The 20342-nt window shown below is 45.8% G+C and overlaps 1 protein-coding gene across 14 annotated transcripts in view; it reads right to left on the bottom strand.

The window, feature by feature from the left end:
• Positions 1-1742: 1742 nt before the first annotated feature.
• WNK2 (WNK lysine deficient protein kinase 2) overlaps positions 1743-20342 on the bottom strand; it is a 95901-nt gene continuing 77301 nt past the window's right edge. For 9 of the 14 annotated variants that reach the window (XM_077184732.1, XM_077184735.1, XM_077184742.1 and 6 more), the window contains 3 exons: positions 18548-18592; positions 16813-17066; positions 7643-9904 (listed from right to left, as the gene is read on the bottom strand). In XM_077184732.1, the coding sequence (XP_077040847.1) occupies positions 9557-9904; positions 16813-17066; positions 18548-18592 (647 nt within the window). In that variant the 3' untranslated portion in view covers positions 7643-9556. Of the gene's footprint in view, positions 1997-7642; positions 9905-16812; positions 17067-18547; positions 18593-20342 lie in introns of those variants that run through there. The other 5 variants (XM_077184741.1, XM_054640253.2, XM_077184743.1 and 2 more) reach the window with 4 other exon arrangements.

Below are 20342 nucleotides of genomic sequence, written 5' to 3'. Positions count from 1 at the left end.
CAAGCAGCAAACACAGGGGTACCCTCCCAGAGGGAGCAGTCCTTCAGAGGAGAGATTATCCAAAGCCAGGTGGGCTGGGCAGATGTGGGGAGCAGCCACCAGCCAGGGCTTGCCGCAGCTTCCACTCCTGAGCTTTAATCCTGGTGCTAATCCTTATTTTTAATCTGAATATTAATAGAATATTTATAAAATGCTAATCTGGAGACAGAGGCCCCTTGGTTTCCTGCAGCTGTGGAGGAGCTTAAGGGTCTGTAGAAGCAGTCAAAGTGTTCAGAACAACTGATGAAGGAAAGTTCTGGACCCCAGGAGATCCTGCAATGGATTTCCCTGGAGAAAACCATCTTTTAAACTTGGGAATAAAAATCTGAGACAACAGCACAGTGTTTTATTTCTATGATCACTGGAGTAGTGACATCCCTGGAGAAGCACCTCAGGGACATGACACCCCTGTCCCCCCACCCAGCAGGGAATTGCCCTCCCAGCCAGGGAAAAGAGAACAACCAAAAGAGAAACAGGAAGGTGCCCCACTCACCTGGGTCCCCCTTCTCCCCCCAGTTAGGGAAGGGACAGAGGTTGGTACCTCCTGTGAGCAGGGGCCAGCAATGATCTAGCACCTGCTCCTATGCAGGTGATCCGTCCCATCTCCTCAGAAAAGGACAGGGCAGGAGGCACCCCAGAGAAGCAGAAAATTACCATAAAGATGTATATTTTGGCCCTGGGGCTTAAAAATTCTGAATTAACCAAGTGTTTGAATGGTTCTGGAGCTTTACATGTACCTCCACCTGTGCTCTCCTCACCCCTGCTGGTGGATAGGAGGGGCCACGGTGGAAAGGAAATAGGGAACAACAGCATCAAAATAAGATTTATTATTTAGAACCAAGATTTGGAAAAGACAGACATAGCAGGTAACAACAAAAAGAATGGCTGGCTCCAGCTGCAGGGAGGGTGGTACCAAGAGGCTGATGGGCAGGGGAGGCTCCTGTGGCTCTGGTATCAAAAACAAGAGAAGGGTGAGAACAGCCTGGGCTGGGAATGCAGGAGGAGCAAGGGAGGCCCATGGGTGCAGAGATTTTGGGGCCCAGATGTAACAGCAGGAGCAGCATTTTCCCACTTCTCAGGACAATGCTAACCCAGCTTTCTGAAAACCAGGTGAGTAATCCTTGGATAAATGGTTACTCATGAGATTATTGCTATGAACTACTCTGTCCATCACCTCAGTCCAGGAGACAGCTGAAACCCACCGCCAGGGAACCCAGAGAAAGAAACCCTCACTGCATCGGTTTAGATCATTGAAGGCACTTTAGAGTCTTAAAAATGGCTCCAATTACCCATTCATCTTTGGGAGGATTTTAGTCTTACATTTAAAATCAGCAGTGACTTGAGACTGTATTTAAATCTGGCAAGAAAATTTGGTCAGTCTATGAGAAAAAGAGAGAGGTAAAAAGGGAAGTGACAAGCAGACTCATTCTCCAGTGCAGGATCCGGAGGTTTTTAACTTAAGTTGATTTAAAATAGAATCTCATCTTTAAAAAAGAACTGTGAGAAATTTAAATGGAACTGGATCTTCTCTTTCTTGTATGCGTGCCTAGTTTATCACTTGGAAAATTGCTTAAATGACAATTAACTGTGTGAAACAAAAAGCATTTGAAGGAGTGCCTCCTCCTCTTCCTCCTCCTCCCTCTTCTCCATCTGCTGCTCACGGAAACCTGGCTCACAACAGAAGGGAACAATTTGGAACAAAATCCTTTTCCCCCAAAATAATTCTCCTTTATTTTTTATTGCATAACAGTTTTGTATTTCCAACTATAAATAAAAAAATTATTAGAAAGAAGTTACAAAATAGCGTTGAATGGACCAGAACAGCACAGAATTCCTCACACACGATAAATCATTTCCCATCTTCCTCTTCCTCCTCCTTGGCCGCGGCAGGGCCTTGCGCTTGGCACCGTAGCTGTGGGGGCCACGTGTCACTCACTGATGGTCTCATTTTCAGAATCTAAAAGAAAAAAATATGGATTTCACATCTAGGAAAACCCAAGCCAAACCCAAAAAGGCCACGTGAGCTGGGGCACCTCAAGTGTATGAGAGGTGCTGCTGCCAGAGCGCACTCCTGGTCCCACTCCCTGGAAACAGGGACAGAGACGGGCACTTGTGCTGAGAGCTCAGGTGTGTAAACCATTTCTTTTGGTGGCAGAACCTGAGCACCTCACAGGGTCCTCAGACCAGAGTTCTCATTCCTGTGGGGGGAGAGCCAGGCTCCCAGGAGGCAGAGATGGAAAGAGGCAGCAGACAGCCAGCATTTGGCTCAGTTTGTTAGGAGGAGGGGAGATGGATGTGAGACCGTGTGCGGGTGTCAGAGGAGGATGGGATTGCCCGGGCAGGTCATGGCACCAGCTCCTCACGCCTGCAGGCTTGGCTCCCTTGTCAAGAAACGAGTCAAGCCTTGGATCACAGGATCACAGAATGGTTGGGTTGGAAGAGACCGCCCTGCAGCATCCCTGGGATGCCGTGCCCCACGCCGGCAGGGATGGGATCCATCTGCTGCCAGAGGAGCAGAGCACGGGGAAGGTGCTTGGACAGACATGAAGGGCACAGCAATGACAGGAGCAGGGTAAAAGGCAAGGGAGGTGCCGAGAGCAGCGCGTCACTGAGGCAGCAGCAGCAGCACAGGGTGTCCCCTCGTGTCCCCCAGCCAGCACCACACGCCCATCACAAGCACCAGTCACGCTGGGGATGTGCTGGGGGACATGCACCCCAGACAGGCTCCACAGACAGACAGACAGACACGTGCACGCTGCTGTGGAGGGGCAGCACAGATGGGTGTGACGGAGCAGACAGCTTTGGGAAGTGCCCAGAGCTCATGCAGGGAGCGGAGGGGGAGGCAGGGGACACTGGGGACAGTGCACGGTGCAGACACTGCCAGGATCTGGCACAGCTCCTGCTGGGTCTCTGTGGTCTGGGCTTTGTGTTTGCTAGATGCAATCCCAACTTTCTCCCTCCTGTATTGCCTGCTCTGCCTGTTCACAGGAAGAATTTACTTTTAAGGGAAGGAAAATCATGTCTTCCTCATAATTCTTCCCTGAGCTTCTGATTGTCAGCTCTGAAGATCTGCCTGGATCCACCCCAACACCTGCTCATGGTGGATAACCAGCATTTGGCGTGGAGTTTCATCCAGGAAAATAGGACAAAATTAACTATCTCCAGGTAAGTGGGAAAAAAGCATCTGGCAGCAGTGGGTCAGCCACAACACCCAGAACAGAGCCAGCTCCCCAGGCACTTAGCTCCTAAAACAAACCCCCACAGGTGCTCAGCCATGGGCAACAACCCCACCTCTTACTCCAGGCTCAGTCAGCCTGAGCTTTCCCAGGCTGGGTGGGCAGCAGTGCTGGAGAGGTCAGGGAGTGCAGTTACCCACGAGTTTTCTTGGTGACAGCAGAACTGTGGGAAAAGGCAGCCATGGCACACCCTGTAGCTGCTGCCTAACTGAGACAAAGATACCAGATTCAGTCTGTCTAGTCTGATAAACAAATTAGAAATGCTGAGGAACCTTTTACTTTATTTGCAGTCATTGAAAAAAAAAACAACACCAGTGTAAATATTTTTTGGGGCTATTTTATGTCAGACCTGAAGAATCCCCATTTGAAAAGGACTGCAGCTGGTTATTTCTTTTTTACATGTCAGGGCCCTAAATGCCTCACAAAAACTGCAACAGGCCCAGAGAAGACCCCTGAAGAGTGGCTGGAGAGGCTCTCACCATGCCCAGCTCTTCAAAAGCCACAGTGCCATAGCTGGTCCTCAAGTGGTGCCTCAGTCATGAAAGGCAAAGTGTAGGGATGTGCTCCTTTCTGAGGGGAAAAAACAATCCTAACTTTTCCCTCTGCCTTGTGACTACAACAATGTGCTCAATATTCACCATGCATTCATCCTGTTGCATGGAGAAATTCATCCAAGTGCTCCTTGCTCACCAGATTTGGAAAAACCAAGAGCTTCTCACAAGCATTTCATGTTTTAACAGATACTTTATCAAATCATAGGGCATTGTCTATGAACAGCTTCTCCACAGTAACTGGGCCAGCCCTAAAGCTTCCTGAGACTTTGTGTTTCAGACTGAAGGCTCGACCCATGCAGAGCCTAAAGTCCGCATGAGAAAATTATTTAAAGAGAAAAGTTTGATAATCAAACATAGATCCAAGCATATGCAGAAACAGCCTTGATAGCACACGACTACCCCTGAGAAGGGAGGAGAGAGGATCACATCATTCCCAACAGCAGCCATCTCCTGGTCCAAGACTGATGTCCACCTGGATGAGGTATAAGTGATCTCTGTGCTCACACAGCCACTGCTCGCACAGTCAGCAGTGCAGCAGGTCCAGACCACTCTGAGCACCAAATTCCTTCATAAAGCAGAATTTGTAGCCTGACAGCCCCTAAAATCTGTCTCATTACACTGCACTTCTGGAGCCTGGCAGCAGCATGGCTGGGGCTGGAGCATCCCTGTCCTGCTGAATCTACAGGGATCACTCCACAGCCAGAAATGTGGCCCCTGCTAAAAGGCACACACATGAGTCACAGCACAATTCCCACCAGATCAACAAACTGGGTTCATTTCTGGGGTATACAGACAGGAAACTGGCTGTCAGGGATAAAATAATAACAGAGGTCAGCACATCAGACAGCTCCACTGAAACTGAGCCTGCCCAAGCACCAGCCAGGTGCCCAACACCACGAACCACTGAGGTGATCCACAAGGACTCAATCCATGATGAATGATCATAGTCAGAAATAACACACAATCATGGTTTTGTTGTTTTATAAATTCAATCCCATATCAGACATTCATCCAGCCATGACAAGAAGAGTGTGAGCTCCCTGTCGAAAGCTCTGTAGAGAGACCATGCCCACTCTGCTCCACACAAATCACCCAAAATCAGGACAGAGGAGGGCAGAGGAAGAATTGGAGAAGGCAAGGAAACCTTACTGCACATGACACACAGTCAGAAACTGTTTCATGTGTGACTGTCTCTGAGCCAACAGTTTCAACAGCATCCATGGAAAACTTGAGGGGAACTAGCTGGCAGCAAGGCAGAAAACAAAGCAAGCTTTTGCCATAATAGCTGCTATCTGATGATTAAACATCGATCTCACTCCAAAAGCCTTGAACCTTTTCCTTCATTGCAGTGTAGGTGGTGGGGGGAGTGGGGATGACAGGGAAAGCAATACTGACATCCCATAAATTTTAGAAGGAGACTTCTGGTTACAATTCTCCAAAGCCAACTTCCAAGGCATATGTGAAGACAGATGTTTTTCCTGCTCAAACACATGCAAACCAAACAATCAACACAAACTCAAAAAACATCCATGGGGCTTCTCTGGAAAAATTCTGCATGTTCCCAGACTTGACAGTAATGCACTGGGATTATGAAAAAGGCTTGAAAGGAAAGAGCTACCATTGGCAAAGCCAAGTTAAACTAATGATTCAAAGTATTAGTGATTTCCTTCCACAAACACCAAACAGCTTCTAACCTGGAGGAAGAAGCTCATTTCAGGAATCCTGTCTCTTGGCACCCGGTTCCCAACACAAGTAACTCTGCAGGAGCACAGAGAACGCCACACCTCACCCATTCAGTTCCTTGTCTTGCCCTCAGCTAATGTCAAAGATTTCAGAGAAAAGTAGAAGGCACAAAAAGAGCAGTGTAAAGACAGATATGGAGTAATGGTTAAGTAATCACAGAGTCCCAGAATGGTTTGAGTTGGAAGGGACCTTAAAGCCCATCTCATCCCACTCCTTGTCCTGGGCAGAGACACCTTCCACTATCCCAGGTTGCTACAAGCCCCATCCAACATGGCCTTGGACAGGATCCTTTCCAGGGATCCAGGGGCAGCCACAGCTGCTCTGGGCAACATTTCCTCTTTAAATGAGCTTCTCAAACATTTTTTTTTTCTTTTCTAAAGGATTTTTAAAAATATTCCCTCTTCCAAGTTGTGGACTGGAGACCAGAGTTAAACATGCAAACAATCTGCAAGGGCCAGTGCTGCATCATTCTTTTGAGTGAAATCTGTTCCAGGGAGGTTGGATCCAGATTTGCAAAAGAGCCTTAAACCACTGCAGTGTTTCTCCCTGCCATGTCCAGTGCCCAGCCTTGCATCCCAGATGGCAGATGAGCAGTGCCAATGGCAGCAGCTCCTCTCCATGTCCAGTCTTACTCCAAGCAAGTTGGGAATGCAGTGGGAAAGCAGGATGCGGTCATGCATTAAGATACTCCATCACCACATAAGGCAATCAGAAGGCCAAATGAAAGGCACACAGGCAAACTTCAACTATTTTCCTAACTTCCCAAACTGAAAACTGCAAAACTTTCCCACTGCTGGGTGGGTGACTATGGGGGTTAAACATTTTTTCAAGATTTGTATTAAATTTCTGTAACTGAAAGACTGAAAACCAGAGGATCTGTGAGCTCCCTCATTGAAACCTGGTATCTGAGCCTCTGTGCTGACTTCCCACGTCCCTGCAGCACAGTGCTGGCTGGGAATGTTGGGTGATGGCAGAGCTACAGGACATGCAGGACTGGAACCAGCAAGGCCAGGAATTCTACCACCAGGTTTGACCCATTTGCTGCATGTTTAAGCAATATTCAGTCAGGAATAAAACAAGTTCAGTTTTGGGATCTGTAGGGGATCTTTTTAGGTGCAGTATGGACCCCTCAGCTCTGTCTTACTCTTGGCTCACCTTTTGCTCAAGAAGTTGCTCCATTTATTTAATCTCATGTCATTTGCTTTATTGCCACCTAGGTCAAAGCACCCTGTGACACAATCCTCACAGCCGAGGGCAAAAAAACCATGGCTTGAAGTGAACAGCCAGAAGAGCTGCAGCCAAGAGGGCCATCAGGAAATTAAAAATCATGAGTACGACAATGCCAGCAACACATTCTGAGCTCCTGCTTGGCCCCAGTGCAACAGGCAGGTGCGCACCCCCCGAGGCCCTGGAAGGTGCATCCATGCCCTGCTCCCCAGCCACCCCGCCTCTCCCGGGAGCACAGCCATGCAACGCAGCCACCGTGGGGCAGACGGGAGCCAGCGTGGACCAGAGACTTCCCAACCAACACAGCACAGACAGCAAAGCCACACGGAGACAGAAGCAGGAGTGTCACACCTGCATGCCCTTCTCTCATTTCTCCTGCAGCCTCACTCAATGATGGTGACTGCCAAGAGAGTGCTGGCAACAGGACTGAGTTCCTCCCACTGAAATGATGACAGGATCCTTCAGAAGGGGCTCCCTAGTGTTTGCAGCTCAGGAGAGAGTTCATGGGCCTCTTTCCCACCTACCAAAGCGAGCATCCTCATGAGCAGCACCAGCAGCCCCAAGGGAGCCATGTGCTCAAAGGAACCAGCTGAGGCTGCAGCCCCTCTGCTCTGCAGAGCCCAGCCCCAGGTAGGGCTCAGGGCTCGGTGCCCCGAGGTGCCAGCACACACACACCGGGCACTGCTGTGGGGAGCACCCAACAACTGCTGGAGGCACCACATCTGCTCCTGCTACACAATCCACGGACAAGAACGAGTCTGGAAAACAAACACAGAATTACCTGGAACAGCTGGAAATTGACACTGCTCTATGTTTTAGGAAAACACTGGGTTTTTCACACCATTTTCAAGCACAAAATGTTTATTTTTTTTTTAATCTATACAATTTCTTGGGACTTTTAGTGCCACTGACTTTGTCAGTATACAAGGGATGGACTATACAGGCAATAGCAACATAAACTGTAGGATTCAGTGTGAGCCGAAGGGAACCCGGTGTGAGAACATATTTTCCATGTTTGCTCATGAAGCATACCGACATGAATCTAAAAAACCCAAACAAATTAAAGATACATGGTACAGAGAACAGAAATCTCTTACTGCAGTAAGTATTTTGCCCAGGCAGAAGACTCTGCATAATTGTCTATAAAATTCAATTCTAACTGAATTGATGGAATAATATATTCAAAGGGTACAAACAAAGTAATTTAGACAGGTAAAATGCTTGAAGTACAATAGAACTATACAATTCACAGCTTGGCAGCACAGGACATCTCTGCCCCTCAGCAGAGGGCTACAAAATGTCGTTGTGGGGCCTTTGGGTATGGCCACACCTGGGTCCTGTGCCTGTAATGCTGCCCATAGTGCTCAGGGAAGGAAGGAGACTTACCATGGCAAACCAGCTCTAGTGGTTACCTTGTGCCTTTACACTAGGTGCAGGTGGAGGCTCTATGCACAGTAAAATAGGAAAAAAGCAATTTTTGAACAGGAGAGAGGTGTCCGTGCCACCTGGAGTGCAAACTTGGGTAAAAACAAAGATAAATATATAAATAAATTTAAAAAAAAATCCAAACAGAAGGCGGTGAGACACCAAATTTGAAGTGTCAGATATGAAAAAGAACAGCTTCACATTTTTATTCTGTTTTAGCATGAACACAGCTGGCACACCAAGGAGCAGACATTGCCCTCAAGTACAGTGGCCAGAGCAGAACCCAAAATGTGCTCTGCTCACAGGGGGCTCACAGCCACCTGCAGATACGGTCTGCTAGAATCAACAGATCCATTACTTGTCCTCACTTCTGGAACATGCATGAGCTTGTGATTTAACTAAATTATAAAAGCACAACATAGGGAAAGGAAATGAAATCCAATGTGCTGCTGATCCAGAGGAAAACAGCATTTGCTGCCCATTACAGAATTAAGTCGTCATCTACAATGACTTTACCACAGGCTGGGGAGGAGAAGGGAGAGCGCTTCCTGAAGCTGTTCCCCTGACCTCATATACACCTTCCTTAGATCACTCTGTAAATGCTCCTACATTACAATGTACACTTCACTACTTCTTGTACAAACACCAACAATTTTACGATCAGTGCATCAAACGAGCATGTCAAACAAACCTCACCTCACAATTCTTATTTCTAAAAGCTTCAGAAGTGAAAATTCAACCGGTGAATAAAAACAAAGCATTTACAGCAGAATAAAACTGATGAGGAACATCAACTGTAAACCTGCAATATCTTTGCAAATAAAAAGACCTCCAACTCACAAGCAGATTGTAAATAAAATACACCTTTCAAATAATTGTACATCTCTTTCCAGCTGGGACTGGAAAGCTGAGATTCAAGGCACTGAACTCCTGCAGGGTTAGTACAATTTGCTAATTATCAATTCAAGTACAATGATGTTAAGGATCACAAGTGTGAAATGGAACACAAGGAATAAAGTGTCTTCAGCAATGGGACAGAAGCAGGTATTGCCTTGACAGCAAATGATCTGTGGTGACGCCGCCTCACAGTGATTGCTGATGCAGTGTATGGCTGTGCCCCGGGCCCCACCCCATCCCACACAGACCACGGCATGTACAGAGCAAACACTCCAACGTGACGGCATCACAACCACCGGGACCCAGGGCAGGGTCACCCACGGCAAGGCCACCCACTGACAGGGTCACCCGTGTCAAGGTCCCCATGGCAGAGTCTCAGTGGGAGGGTCACTGTGGCAGGGTCCCTGTGGCAGGGTCCCGTGGCAGGGTCCCACGCTAGGTCATGCGCAGCCGCGGGCTGGCGGGCCGGGCCGGGCGCTGCAGTGGCACCGGGTACATGCGCAGGCAGGTCCGGCCCAGTGGCGAGAAGCGCACGATGCCAGGCCCTCGGACCAGCCCCGGCTGCGCCACCGGGCCCGGCCACGGCACTCCGTACACGGGTGAGGGGAACACGGCTCCGTACTGACAGAGAGGCATCACGTATGGTGGCACGGCGCCGGCCAGGGCGGGCCCTGGCACGGGCACTGGCAGGGATGGCGCAGCTCCAGGAGCTAATCCTGTGGGCATGGGGCAAGCCACTGGAACGGGGCACTTGCTCCCCAGTCCCGTCCTTACCGAACTTACCTACAAAAAGAGAAACACAAGAAGTGTTGCTACAGGGCACTGCTCTCCCCATGTCAGCCCAACGCCGGGCCCTGGGGCAGCTGCGGGCACAGGCTCAGGGGTGCCACAGTGTCCTTGGGGCTTTCTTTTCGGCTCATTTCTTTTTTCCCTTTATACTTTTGTTGGGGGATTGGGTTTTGTTTTTGTTTTTTAAAGACAGTATTTGGAATTTAATAGAAAAGGCTGATATGAGGCAGAGGGGAAAGTTACCTCAATATAACTTCATTGTTTAAAAAGACAGGAAGCATCATTAAACAAGTGAAAATTAACACCCTTGCATGTCCAAAGGAACTCAATGTTAACTTGTGCATGAAAGTAAATAAACTTCACTAAATGCAGAATTAACCCAAATCCCATGCTCTACCAGCCAGCCTCAAAAGAACTTTAAAAATTCCAGCCCTTATTTCTGTACAAAATTGTTTCACCCAGCCGCAGGGAGCTGAGGGTGGCGAGGGTGGCAGAAGACCTCTCACGATGGCTCGTTGCCTGGTGCTGCTGCTGGTTGTGCCAGGTGAGGCAAAGCCAGTGAGGACACAGCAGGGTTGCTCTGCCTCATGGGCTGCCAGGACCAATTCCAGACGGTTTTCTAAAATTCTATTAACATACACTTCAATTATTCAGCTTTGGCATGTGAGGGGCAGAGAAAGAGCTCTTCTCTCTCAAGATGGGATGGCAGAGCTTCCCAAATTACACACTCCATCCTGCATGACACCATGGGAACTGCTGCTATCCCAAATGACTGCAGCATTTCATTACATTTTTCATGTCACAGAATTCACAGCTCCCTGCCAGGGCTCCCACCAGGCCATCTATTTATGGCATAAAGAAAAAAGGGTGTTATTTAATTCTGGGAGTCTCCCATCAATGTGATATTTCACATTCAATTGATAAAACTGGTGTGAAGGTGAAATTTCAGGAGAAAAAATGAATATATGTTTAAGGTTGTGTGGGATGCTTACTCCATGCTTGTGATTTTAATTTTTCTTCTCAATTAACAATAAAAATTGCAATGACACCAGGATGTCCTACTTTGGGGCATTAACCTCTGTTCTAAGGGCAATTTTAGAAAAATACAGGACTACTTGATGCTCTCCTTCACTTCCCTGTCTCTCATTCTCACCTGAAACCTGAACCTGATAGTGAACGTTGAACTGAAGGAGATGCTTCAGGATCATGAATTTAACACCAACAATGTTAAAAACCTCACCAAAATTAACTGAAACCAAAGAACAAGAAACAGAGGAATCAAGGATATATTTTTAAGACCTGCAGATTTCTGTATGCTGTTATTATTGTTTTAGCATCCTCAAAATGGTGGTTTCCACTGAACTAAGCACCTGTGAGGAACGCCAACAGATGTTTGTGAAAATGCTGCATTTTGGACAATGCTCTCAGGCATGTGTGGGGCTGTTGGGGTGCCCTGTGAAGGGCCAGGAGTTGGACTGTACTAGCAAGAGATTACTCAGTGGCACTAAAAATGTGAGGTTCATTCCAGTTCTGAACTTTTTCCTTCTCAGCTGAATTCCTTAGTAAAGCAGTGGCTGCATTTAATGCTACGGATGTGTGACCAGAAAAAAACTGTCATGCCCCAAACCCAACATTACACATACACATTAAACCTGACAATGTCACGACAAACACACGTTAATGGTTTAACTTTGCTTCCTCTACCTTCCTCCTATGCTTCAACTGAGCTAAATACATACTTTAAGAGCCATGGCACCTGGTTCTTGCATCTTTCCCTTGGTAGGAGCCTCTTGGGTATGGCCTTTTTTAACCATCACCTTTTTAACCAGTTCTGATGACTCAACACTGATGGAGGCCCACACATCCCATCAATTCCTGCATGGAGGTGCTGACTGAAACATCAGAATTAACATATGCCAGAAAAGCAGCCCCAAAGCTGTGGATTTCCTAGCTCCAGGAAAGCCATAAGACTGCAAGTCCCTTTGCTGGTCCTGTTCAAAGGGCAGCAGATGGACATTCAGGCAGTGATGAAAGAGGTTTGTGCATCGCTTTGCTGGGATCACAGCACAGCCCTGAACAGGACTGGCTCAGCATCTCAAACCAGCCAGGGATGTCCCTGTGCTGCACAGTGCTGTGTCCATGGTCAGGGGTTCACCTGAGGAGGAGCCCGAGCTGCCAGGGGTGACGGTCCCCAGCACAGCTGAGAGCCCACGAGGGCTCCTGTCACACCTGCCTGGCCAGCTCTAGCCCTCACAGCATCCCCAGGGCCTCCCTGTGCTCAGGACACCAGACCTGCAGGCAGTCCTGAGGGTGGGGTCTCAGGAGAGCAGGGTGCCATGTGTCATATGGGTAGGAAGGGAAGCTCTTCCCCTCTACATCTCCACTAGGCTCCTCTGCTGAAGCTAGGAACTCACTGAGCCAAGAGAGCCAGTGGCACCTTCACCTGCCACCCTCACACCTCTGCTCGTGCCACCTCATCTGCATGCACCCAACTCTCCCTGCACTGACAAACCTCTGCTCTGAGCACCTGCACAGGTCCCTGCAGGTACCAGCCACCAGCTCCTTCTTCCTCCACACCAGACTTCTCCTGGCAGTTTTCCTTTGTGGCTGTTTATTCCCCTTCCCCCAAATAATCACACAAACTCATTTAGAAAACAAGAGTAATACATACACAGAAAAAACATACCAGAAAACAATGGTAAAAATGGATAAACTTCACAAGACAAAGACTAGGGTAGTTCAAATACCCCAAATCTGTTGTTTGGACTTGTTATAATTTTTCCTGTGCTCTATCAGGCAAACCTCAAAGTGCTACTACCCCCAGTGATACTTACAGTTCCAGTACAGTCAAACTACACAGCCAAGCACTGGGTGTGACATACCAACACCATAAATACTTCTGGATTTATATCAGAACAGAGGAAACCAGGTAATTCTGTTGTGAAAGATGACCATAACTATCACAACGCATTTGAAAAGGCAGGATTTAGACAATTTTTCTTTTGCTGGCTACCCCATTAGCATCAGTGTTTTCCTTCTGTATGGACCAACTATTGCTGAAACAAAACTGAGTCACAGGGCAGACTCAGAGCTGGCTGCCAACATGAGCTGGTAAGGATTATAAAAGAAATGGATATCTCTTTTATCACTTCTGCCTAGTTTGTTGAAACCCCAAAGCTTTTAGGCACTCCTGAAGAGATGTGTGTGTGCTTTTCCAATTCCCTGGAAAACTATTCAGACCAAGGCAGTGTTGAATAGTTTCAAATACAGATTCATTTTTTATTATTTTCCCAATCCAACAGAGAGGGAAGACACAGGGAAGGGGCTACGGCATGGGTTTGGCATCGTGGCCATGTCCAGCCTGGCTGCTCCCAGCAGCACACCCAAGCCCATGAGTCAGGAAATGCCAGCAGAGGTTCAGATGCTGCTGAAGGTGTCCAAGCCCCCAGCTCCCATCACACAGTGACACAGACCTGTGTGTTTTCAGAAACAACCTCACTATGCACGGGGAACATGTTTCAGCCTTTTTGGAGGTGATGTTTTTCCTGTAGAACCTGTGGAGCTACACATAGCATGGAGAATAGAAAACATTTTTGGCAAGCCCTTCATTCTCAGGCATCTCCAAAGAGTGTCTTTAAGTACACAATATTCAGTATTCTTTGCACAGAAGGCAGCTCATATTCCTAAACTTATTTCTTGACTAATGCTAACCAATATACCTGTAAAAATGATTATTTCATCATATCTTCACAAAGATCACATAGAGAAATCACTCAGGCAGTTTGACCTCGGTTCTAATATTTCCTACTGCATTTCAAACTGCTGCTGCTGAGAATCTACCTGCATTTACATGCTTCACAAAGCCATTTGAAAAGGTACATTTCAATGCTCTTGTGACACAAATGTAAGAAGGCTCCTCCCCCTATGAAAGGTCTCCCCCAGACTTCTAATATGATCAACCAGGATTTGCAGGCAAATGGACTGGTAACTTCCATAGAAACAAAGCAGAATGTGAAGTTTTCCTTTACATGCCAATTACATTATTGCTGTCTACACTTCTGATGGCAGAGGATGAAAAGAAAACCACTCACTCTTATTTAACACACTACCAGTTTCTCTTCTATTTCCAGCCTTAAAGAGTAGCTTTCACTTAGTTAAAAAAGAATATATTTTATTCACAGCAAACAATTTGCTGCTAGTGGTAGAAGGAGTCTTGAGTAAAAAAGAGATAACTCAGGGAAGTGAGTCCTCTGTTCCAGGGGGAAAGAGAAGATTTTGAGTCAGCCACACAACTGCCCTGCATATTTATAACAGTAGGTGAACAGCAAGAAAAAATTTTAAAGTAAAAAATGTATTTTTCTATTTAAATGTATAGATAATATTTTGGGTTTTTTTGTTTGCTTGTTTAATGTATTTTTCATTGTGGGACAACTCCTTTCACTCCTACTCCTGTATGAAACCCTTTAGGGAGGCATTTCTCTTTACAATAATCCCCAGAGACAAGGCAGAAGTGAAGGTACAAATCCTGCCAGCCCCAGCCCCTCATTTGTGACTATCACAAGGGACCACTTTTCCCAAAACTAAGCCCATGTGAGACAGCCCACCCTAACAACTCTGTACTAGTTTGTTCCAGTTAAAAAAAAAAAACACAAAAAGCATAAGAATCACCTTGTTTCCTACTTATCCAGCCTTTATTTCCAACATAAAACCTTATAACTTTCTCTGATGGGCTGGAAATCCTTATTCTTTTCTTGCAAAGGCATTTTTGATCAAAAGAGGCGACAAAACACGGTGTTACCAGATGAACTGAAGAAGTACATCCTGAGCTTCAGATTCTCTCTCTCTTGGAAAGCTATTTTTTCCATCCTTTATGTGATTTCCCAAGTTCTTTTTGTCTTTCCAGTTGACTCAGCTGTGATTCACCACATGGCCATCTCCCCATGGAGCTCATCCCTCCGATACACAGGTTACTTGTCCAGCTGTCCACACTAGGAGTTCTCTCATGCTGCTCCCTTCCTCCTCCTTTGGCTATTTCTCTCCAACACCATGCAGCCCTCTTCTCCCTCAACTTCAATTTTCCAGCTAGGGCAAATTTCAGAGGGTACAAACAGCAAAACAATGCTGAACTCCCAAACGAACCCCTGTCAAACTCTTGTATATCATACCTGCCACCTGCAGCATTCTGTGCCATCTTTGTGGCCAAAACACTCAACAAAAAGTACACCAGCAGTGTTTGCCATCTGCCCTTGCATCTCTGCTGCAGCCAGCATGGTCCTTACAAGGACTTCATGCCCCAAACCACCCCAGGTCTCACCCACCCCAGGGCTCCAGCTGATACCACTCCTCCACACAACAAGGAACAATGCAAAATGAAGAGCAGGGAATCCCAACCTCTCCATGCTCCTAGTAAATCACCTCCAAAAAACTTCAGTCAGCTTTGCTGATTCCCTGGAACAACTGCCATGGTTGAGAAAGACACAAACCCTCTAAGACCCAGTCTACTGAGAGAGGAACATTCCTGTTGCTCTCACAGTGACACACTGCTTTCTCCACAGGCTTTGAGACAGGGACACCAAAACTGCAGGAGGTAAAATTAACCCTAAATTGATAGTGACAGATGATTTAAATATGTAAAATAACCACTCATTTCTCCAGAGATACAGGTGGGCAAAACATCCACATACTTCAAACTTCTGCAGCAGTCTCAGGGGAAAGACACCAAAATGCTGCAAAAAGCGCATCAAAAGAAGGCAAGAAGTGACATAACAAAATCTGTGCCCTCCCTGCCTCGTTATGGAAATCTTTAGTTTGGGTTTACTAGCACCAACTTTGACTTATTTTATGAAAACTGTTAAGGGTCTTAAGTAGACATTGCTTACTCCTGAGCTGGTTAAAGCATTACTGAGCAAAAGGATTATTTACTGACTCAAGAAGCAGCAGGTACCAAAGCAGATGTACTGGTGAGGTTCCTGCTTTGGTACATTTCACCTCATCAACAGCTACAGAACTACTACTGCTGCAGGACTTTTTCCTTCTACATCCCAAAAAGGCAGTGGTTTGCTATCCAGATCTAGTTCTCTTGCTTTTAGGGGATTACAAAACAGATCCTCACTGATATTTTCCTCTATTTTGGCTCAATTTGCAGTCTTCCAGGAAAATGAACCCAACAAAAATTACCAGTCAAATTACTAGTCAAATTACTCTCCAACTAGTGAGGAGATTTGAAAACCCAGACCAGGGTGGGCCAGAATGGTGAACTAGGATTCTGGACGCATGCTCATTTCTTGCTGTGCTGCCTCTGTATCAGCCCTCAGCAGCACTGAATGCAGACATGATGCACCTGCAATGGCTTTGTCCTGCTGCTGAGAACAGAAAGGGACCAATGGGGGCTTTCCAGTTCCTTATTTGTTGTAGGATACTTTCACAGCATTTTTGAGGATGGTATTGTCCAACAGGCAAGGGTCAGCACCCTCCCAGCTGTCCCCTCTCCCAGCACAGAACTCACTCCAATTCCACTCAAACAATGGCTCCCAACCACAGAGCCACCAGTCCCTGTTCCAAGGAAAGTTAATATTAAACATCAAAAAGAAACTTTACTAATAGCTGAAACTGAAGTTGAGCAACAGATGATAATGATAGGAGTATTGCTCTGCATTGCTGTTAATAAGCAGTTTGGAATTTTAAAATAAATATTTATATATATATTGCTGCCCATATATCCCTTAAGATTATTCCAAAGGACAATTAAAAAAAATTGATTTAGTACTGAATGAAAAGATCTGGACATTTATAGAAAGCATTTATCTGGAGTAATTTTAGTCTATGTCCTCCTCCACATCTGAGTTCTGCAAAGGCTGTCAGACACATAGCAAAAGGTATGTCCTTCAAGGAGGGCCACTTACTCCACATGTCTCATTCTGCATTTGCATGGGGTTAGCCTTTGGCTCCATGTCTTGCCTTTTTTGGTTCTGCTTCAGTTGGTTTAAAGAAGGTTTTGTCTGTGCAGTTCCAACAGTTTTGCTCGTCCACTGGTCCACCAGCTTGTGCAGGTCATCTGTGAACGTCCCTTTCTTGTTGTTACTGTTGTTGGCCTGAACCTGCAACGTCGACTGCGGGAGGGGCTCAGGACATGTCACCAGGCTGTTGGTCGAGGATCCTGGAAAATCACACAGAGAGCTGAGATGGTGTCTCTGCCTTACCTCTGCAGCTCAAACCCCTTCTCACCTACTGCCACTCCAGTGGTGGCTTTTCGGATTTCTAACCCTCCCCCTCCTGGCGGCAGAACACCTTTGCTTAAAGAAATGGTCCAAGTCCAATGGGTTTGCATTTTCTATCACATCATGTTACCTTGGCTACTAATTTGTCTTGGGTGAAATTAGGGACAGGGACTGAAGCCAGGAATGCAGCCCCATAAAGCTGACATCCCATACACCATCTCCTCAGACACTACCATGAGGAAGAGGGAGGTGGGATGTATTGCTAACATTGCAAGCATTTATAAAATTAATTTACCATTTATTTCACTTGCCTAAGTTTACTGTCCTCCTGGAAAAATGTTATTGTCACAGAGGTTACAGGCAGGACTGGTTCCTGCTCCTCTGGGAGCCCACCACCTCTCTTGATGATGCCAGGACCATTCACATGGCTATTTGTGTATTTTGGGGGAAAAAACCCCATCAGGACCATGAAAGTATAGAAGAGAGAGGAGAGAGGCTGTAGTGGGCAGGGTGACTGTTTGAGACAAAGATAGAGAACTTTTGGTGTAGATAAAAGCAGTCAGGAAGAGTACTGATAGAGATTTAATTCTGTATGTTCACTTCTTTCTAGAAGAACCAGTAAAAAAAAAATTCTGCCCTTTTTCTGCTTAGTTACTACAAGTCTGACACAGCAAGCTCAGCAGGGCACTGCAACTGAAGGAGTCTGAGTTTGACCTAAGCAGAAAATGTAAAGTAACTTCTCAGCTAACATACTTGAGACAGCTAAAGATTGGAAATAAAGACCATCTCTCCAAGCAAAAAGTTCATAGAACTGTAGTAAAATGATTGTATAAGCAAACATGAACATGGAATATTTTCTCTGTTAATCAGTTACCAGCCAATGAAACCAAGTACACTAATTAGTCCTACAGTTATATAAAGTACATTAATAACCTTTAAATGATCATGCATTCAACCTGCAATGTCACTTCTAAGTGAATACTGCTCAATTCCTTTTCCTTCACTTGGGGTAAAAGTGAGAAAAGTAAAGATTTTTAGAAGAAAGCTCTTCGATTGGTGTTTAATATTTCATGCAGCTCAAGGGGGCTGGAGTGTATTTAAGCTATCAATTCCTCCAGCAGAGAACTGCAATCATACAGAGGTGTGTATTTCAGAGACAGACACTGGACCCAGTTCCCTGGCCGCATGCGTGCACGGTCTCACACACAGAACACCACGACTCTCTTGCAGCATGCAAGGTTCCCAAGACATCATAGCACATGCATTACTCTCAAAGTATCACAATTTATAGTCTAGCTTCTGGTAAGTGCATCAGCTCTAGTTATTAAACAATTAGCTTTTAGTAAAAAATAATAATAAAAAAGCAAAGAACATCCCATGCCATGAAGGAAATACTGAGAAACAAAAACGGGATAGTTACTACTACTGTGATCTTTGCCTAGACATAGTCGTTTCAAGGTGGACCCTACAAGGTAAAACAATACAAGACACACAGAATTAGGTAAGACTAAACACAACAAATCAGATGGACAAGCTTCTGTACTTTTAAGCAATCAGAAAGTAGTTATTATGCAAGAAAGGACAGACAAAGTCAGCAGTTCAGGTGAGTAAAGGAAGCCTAAATAACTGGACAGCTCAAACCTTTCTTAATGTGCAGCCATTCAAAAGCTTTGGGAAGTACCACAACATGCCAAAAGCAAGGGCTCATGACTTAAAGATGCATTTGTTTGGGTTTTTTTTGGTTGGTGGGTTTTAAATTTTTTTAAATTGATTTTATTTTCCTTTTTTTTTTTCCCAAATTGCCTTGGCTTCCTAATAGAAGGTTTTGATTTGTTTCCTATTAATGCAGGAAATAATGTCAATTTAGATTGTGATTGGAGGCCAAAAATGCTTTCAGGAACAAGTCAAGCTAGTCTGGCTGCAAAGACAAACCATAAAACAACCCTAAAAATCTTGTTTTACGAGTCCAAAAAGATACATTGTTCTGCAGGTCTGAGGCCAATTGTTTCCAAATAGTATATTTGTAGGATTTGTGTCTAAATGTGAGACTCTGAACTTCAATTGAATGGAACTGTGAATGAGTTTCCCCTATGCCTTGTCCAAGTGCAGAAAAATAATCCGTCAGGGTAGCCGAGTTTTAATTTAACTAAACTACTTGTTTTTTTCATTATTGTCTTGTTCCATCATTCATCATGATTTTACAGTCTGTTGATAGATAGCAGAGTGCCAGAAGTGTGCCGAGACCCCGACTCGACTGTCAGATCTTGCCAGACATTGGCACCGTTGCTATTTGGGTGCCAAAATTTCCTGAAAGGTATTTTGGACTTGGTAAGAAGAATATTGTTATGGGATGGGGGGAGATGAGTGTCTGACATGGGCTATGGTGGGTTCATTGGGAAGAAGCACTTGAAACCATGAGCAAAATCAGACTGGGGCAAAAAAGTAAGATAGAGGATGATGTGCTTTTTCTCTAGAGTAAACAGTGGTGTAACATTTTGTTACTGTGCCAGAAATGCAGCTTTAAACTCAGAGATTGCAGGTCCAGGCTGACACAGGCCCTAAATGAGTCTTCAGAGGAGAAGGAAGCGATTTCAGTCAGAGACTGAGGAAGAGAAAGTAAAGAAACAAGGGAGGGAGGAAGTAAGGGAGAAGAGATGTTTGTGCTTAGATATGGGTGGCATGAGGAACAGAGGACTGCTCTGAAAGAATTTCTTTTTATTTCATATAGTTCATATGGATTTCTATCCTGAGAAAATCAGGACGTGACTACAACAACACAAGCATGACCAAGTTCAGTTCTCATTTCAAAGCCCAGATAGCAAACACAGTCACATTCACAACTCAACCATCTGTCTTGCATTCTTTTATCTTTTGCTCTCTTTGCCCTCAGATATACCTTACCTTGCCTATCCCAACGTAAGCTACCAATTCCCACAATAGAAACAAGTGCCCACAACGGCAGTGGCCACAGCAGCAATCCTAGAGGCTATTTCCTGCAGCAACAAGCACTTCTTAGCACAACAGGAATGCAAATGGAAAGCACCTGCCCATGAGAAATAAAAGCAGGCAGCTGACTGCAGTGCGTGCTCGAATGTGTGTAAAATCCCCTTCATTGCCAACCCCTCTGCTTCCTGCACAGCCAGGCACAGGTTTCCAAGCACCTCAGGTGCCAAACCCGACCTGGGGAAGTGACAGAAATGGCAATACTCAACACA

Source organism: Agelaius phoeniceus, chromosome 11 (genome assembly GCF_051311805.1).
Source record: "Agelaius phoeniceus isolate bAgePho1 chromosome 11, bAgePho1.hap1, whole genome shotgun sequence".
Lineage (NCBI taxonomy): Eukaryota > Metazoa > Chordata > Aves > Passeriformes > Icteridae > Agelaius > Agelaius phoeniceus.
This window is presented reverse-complemented; position numbering and strand designations above follow the sequence as displayed.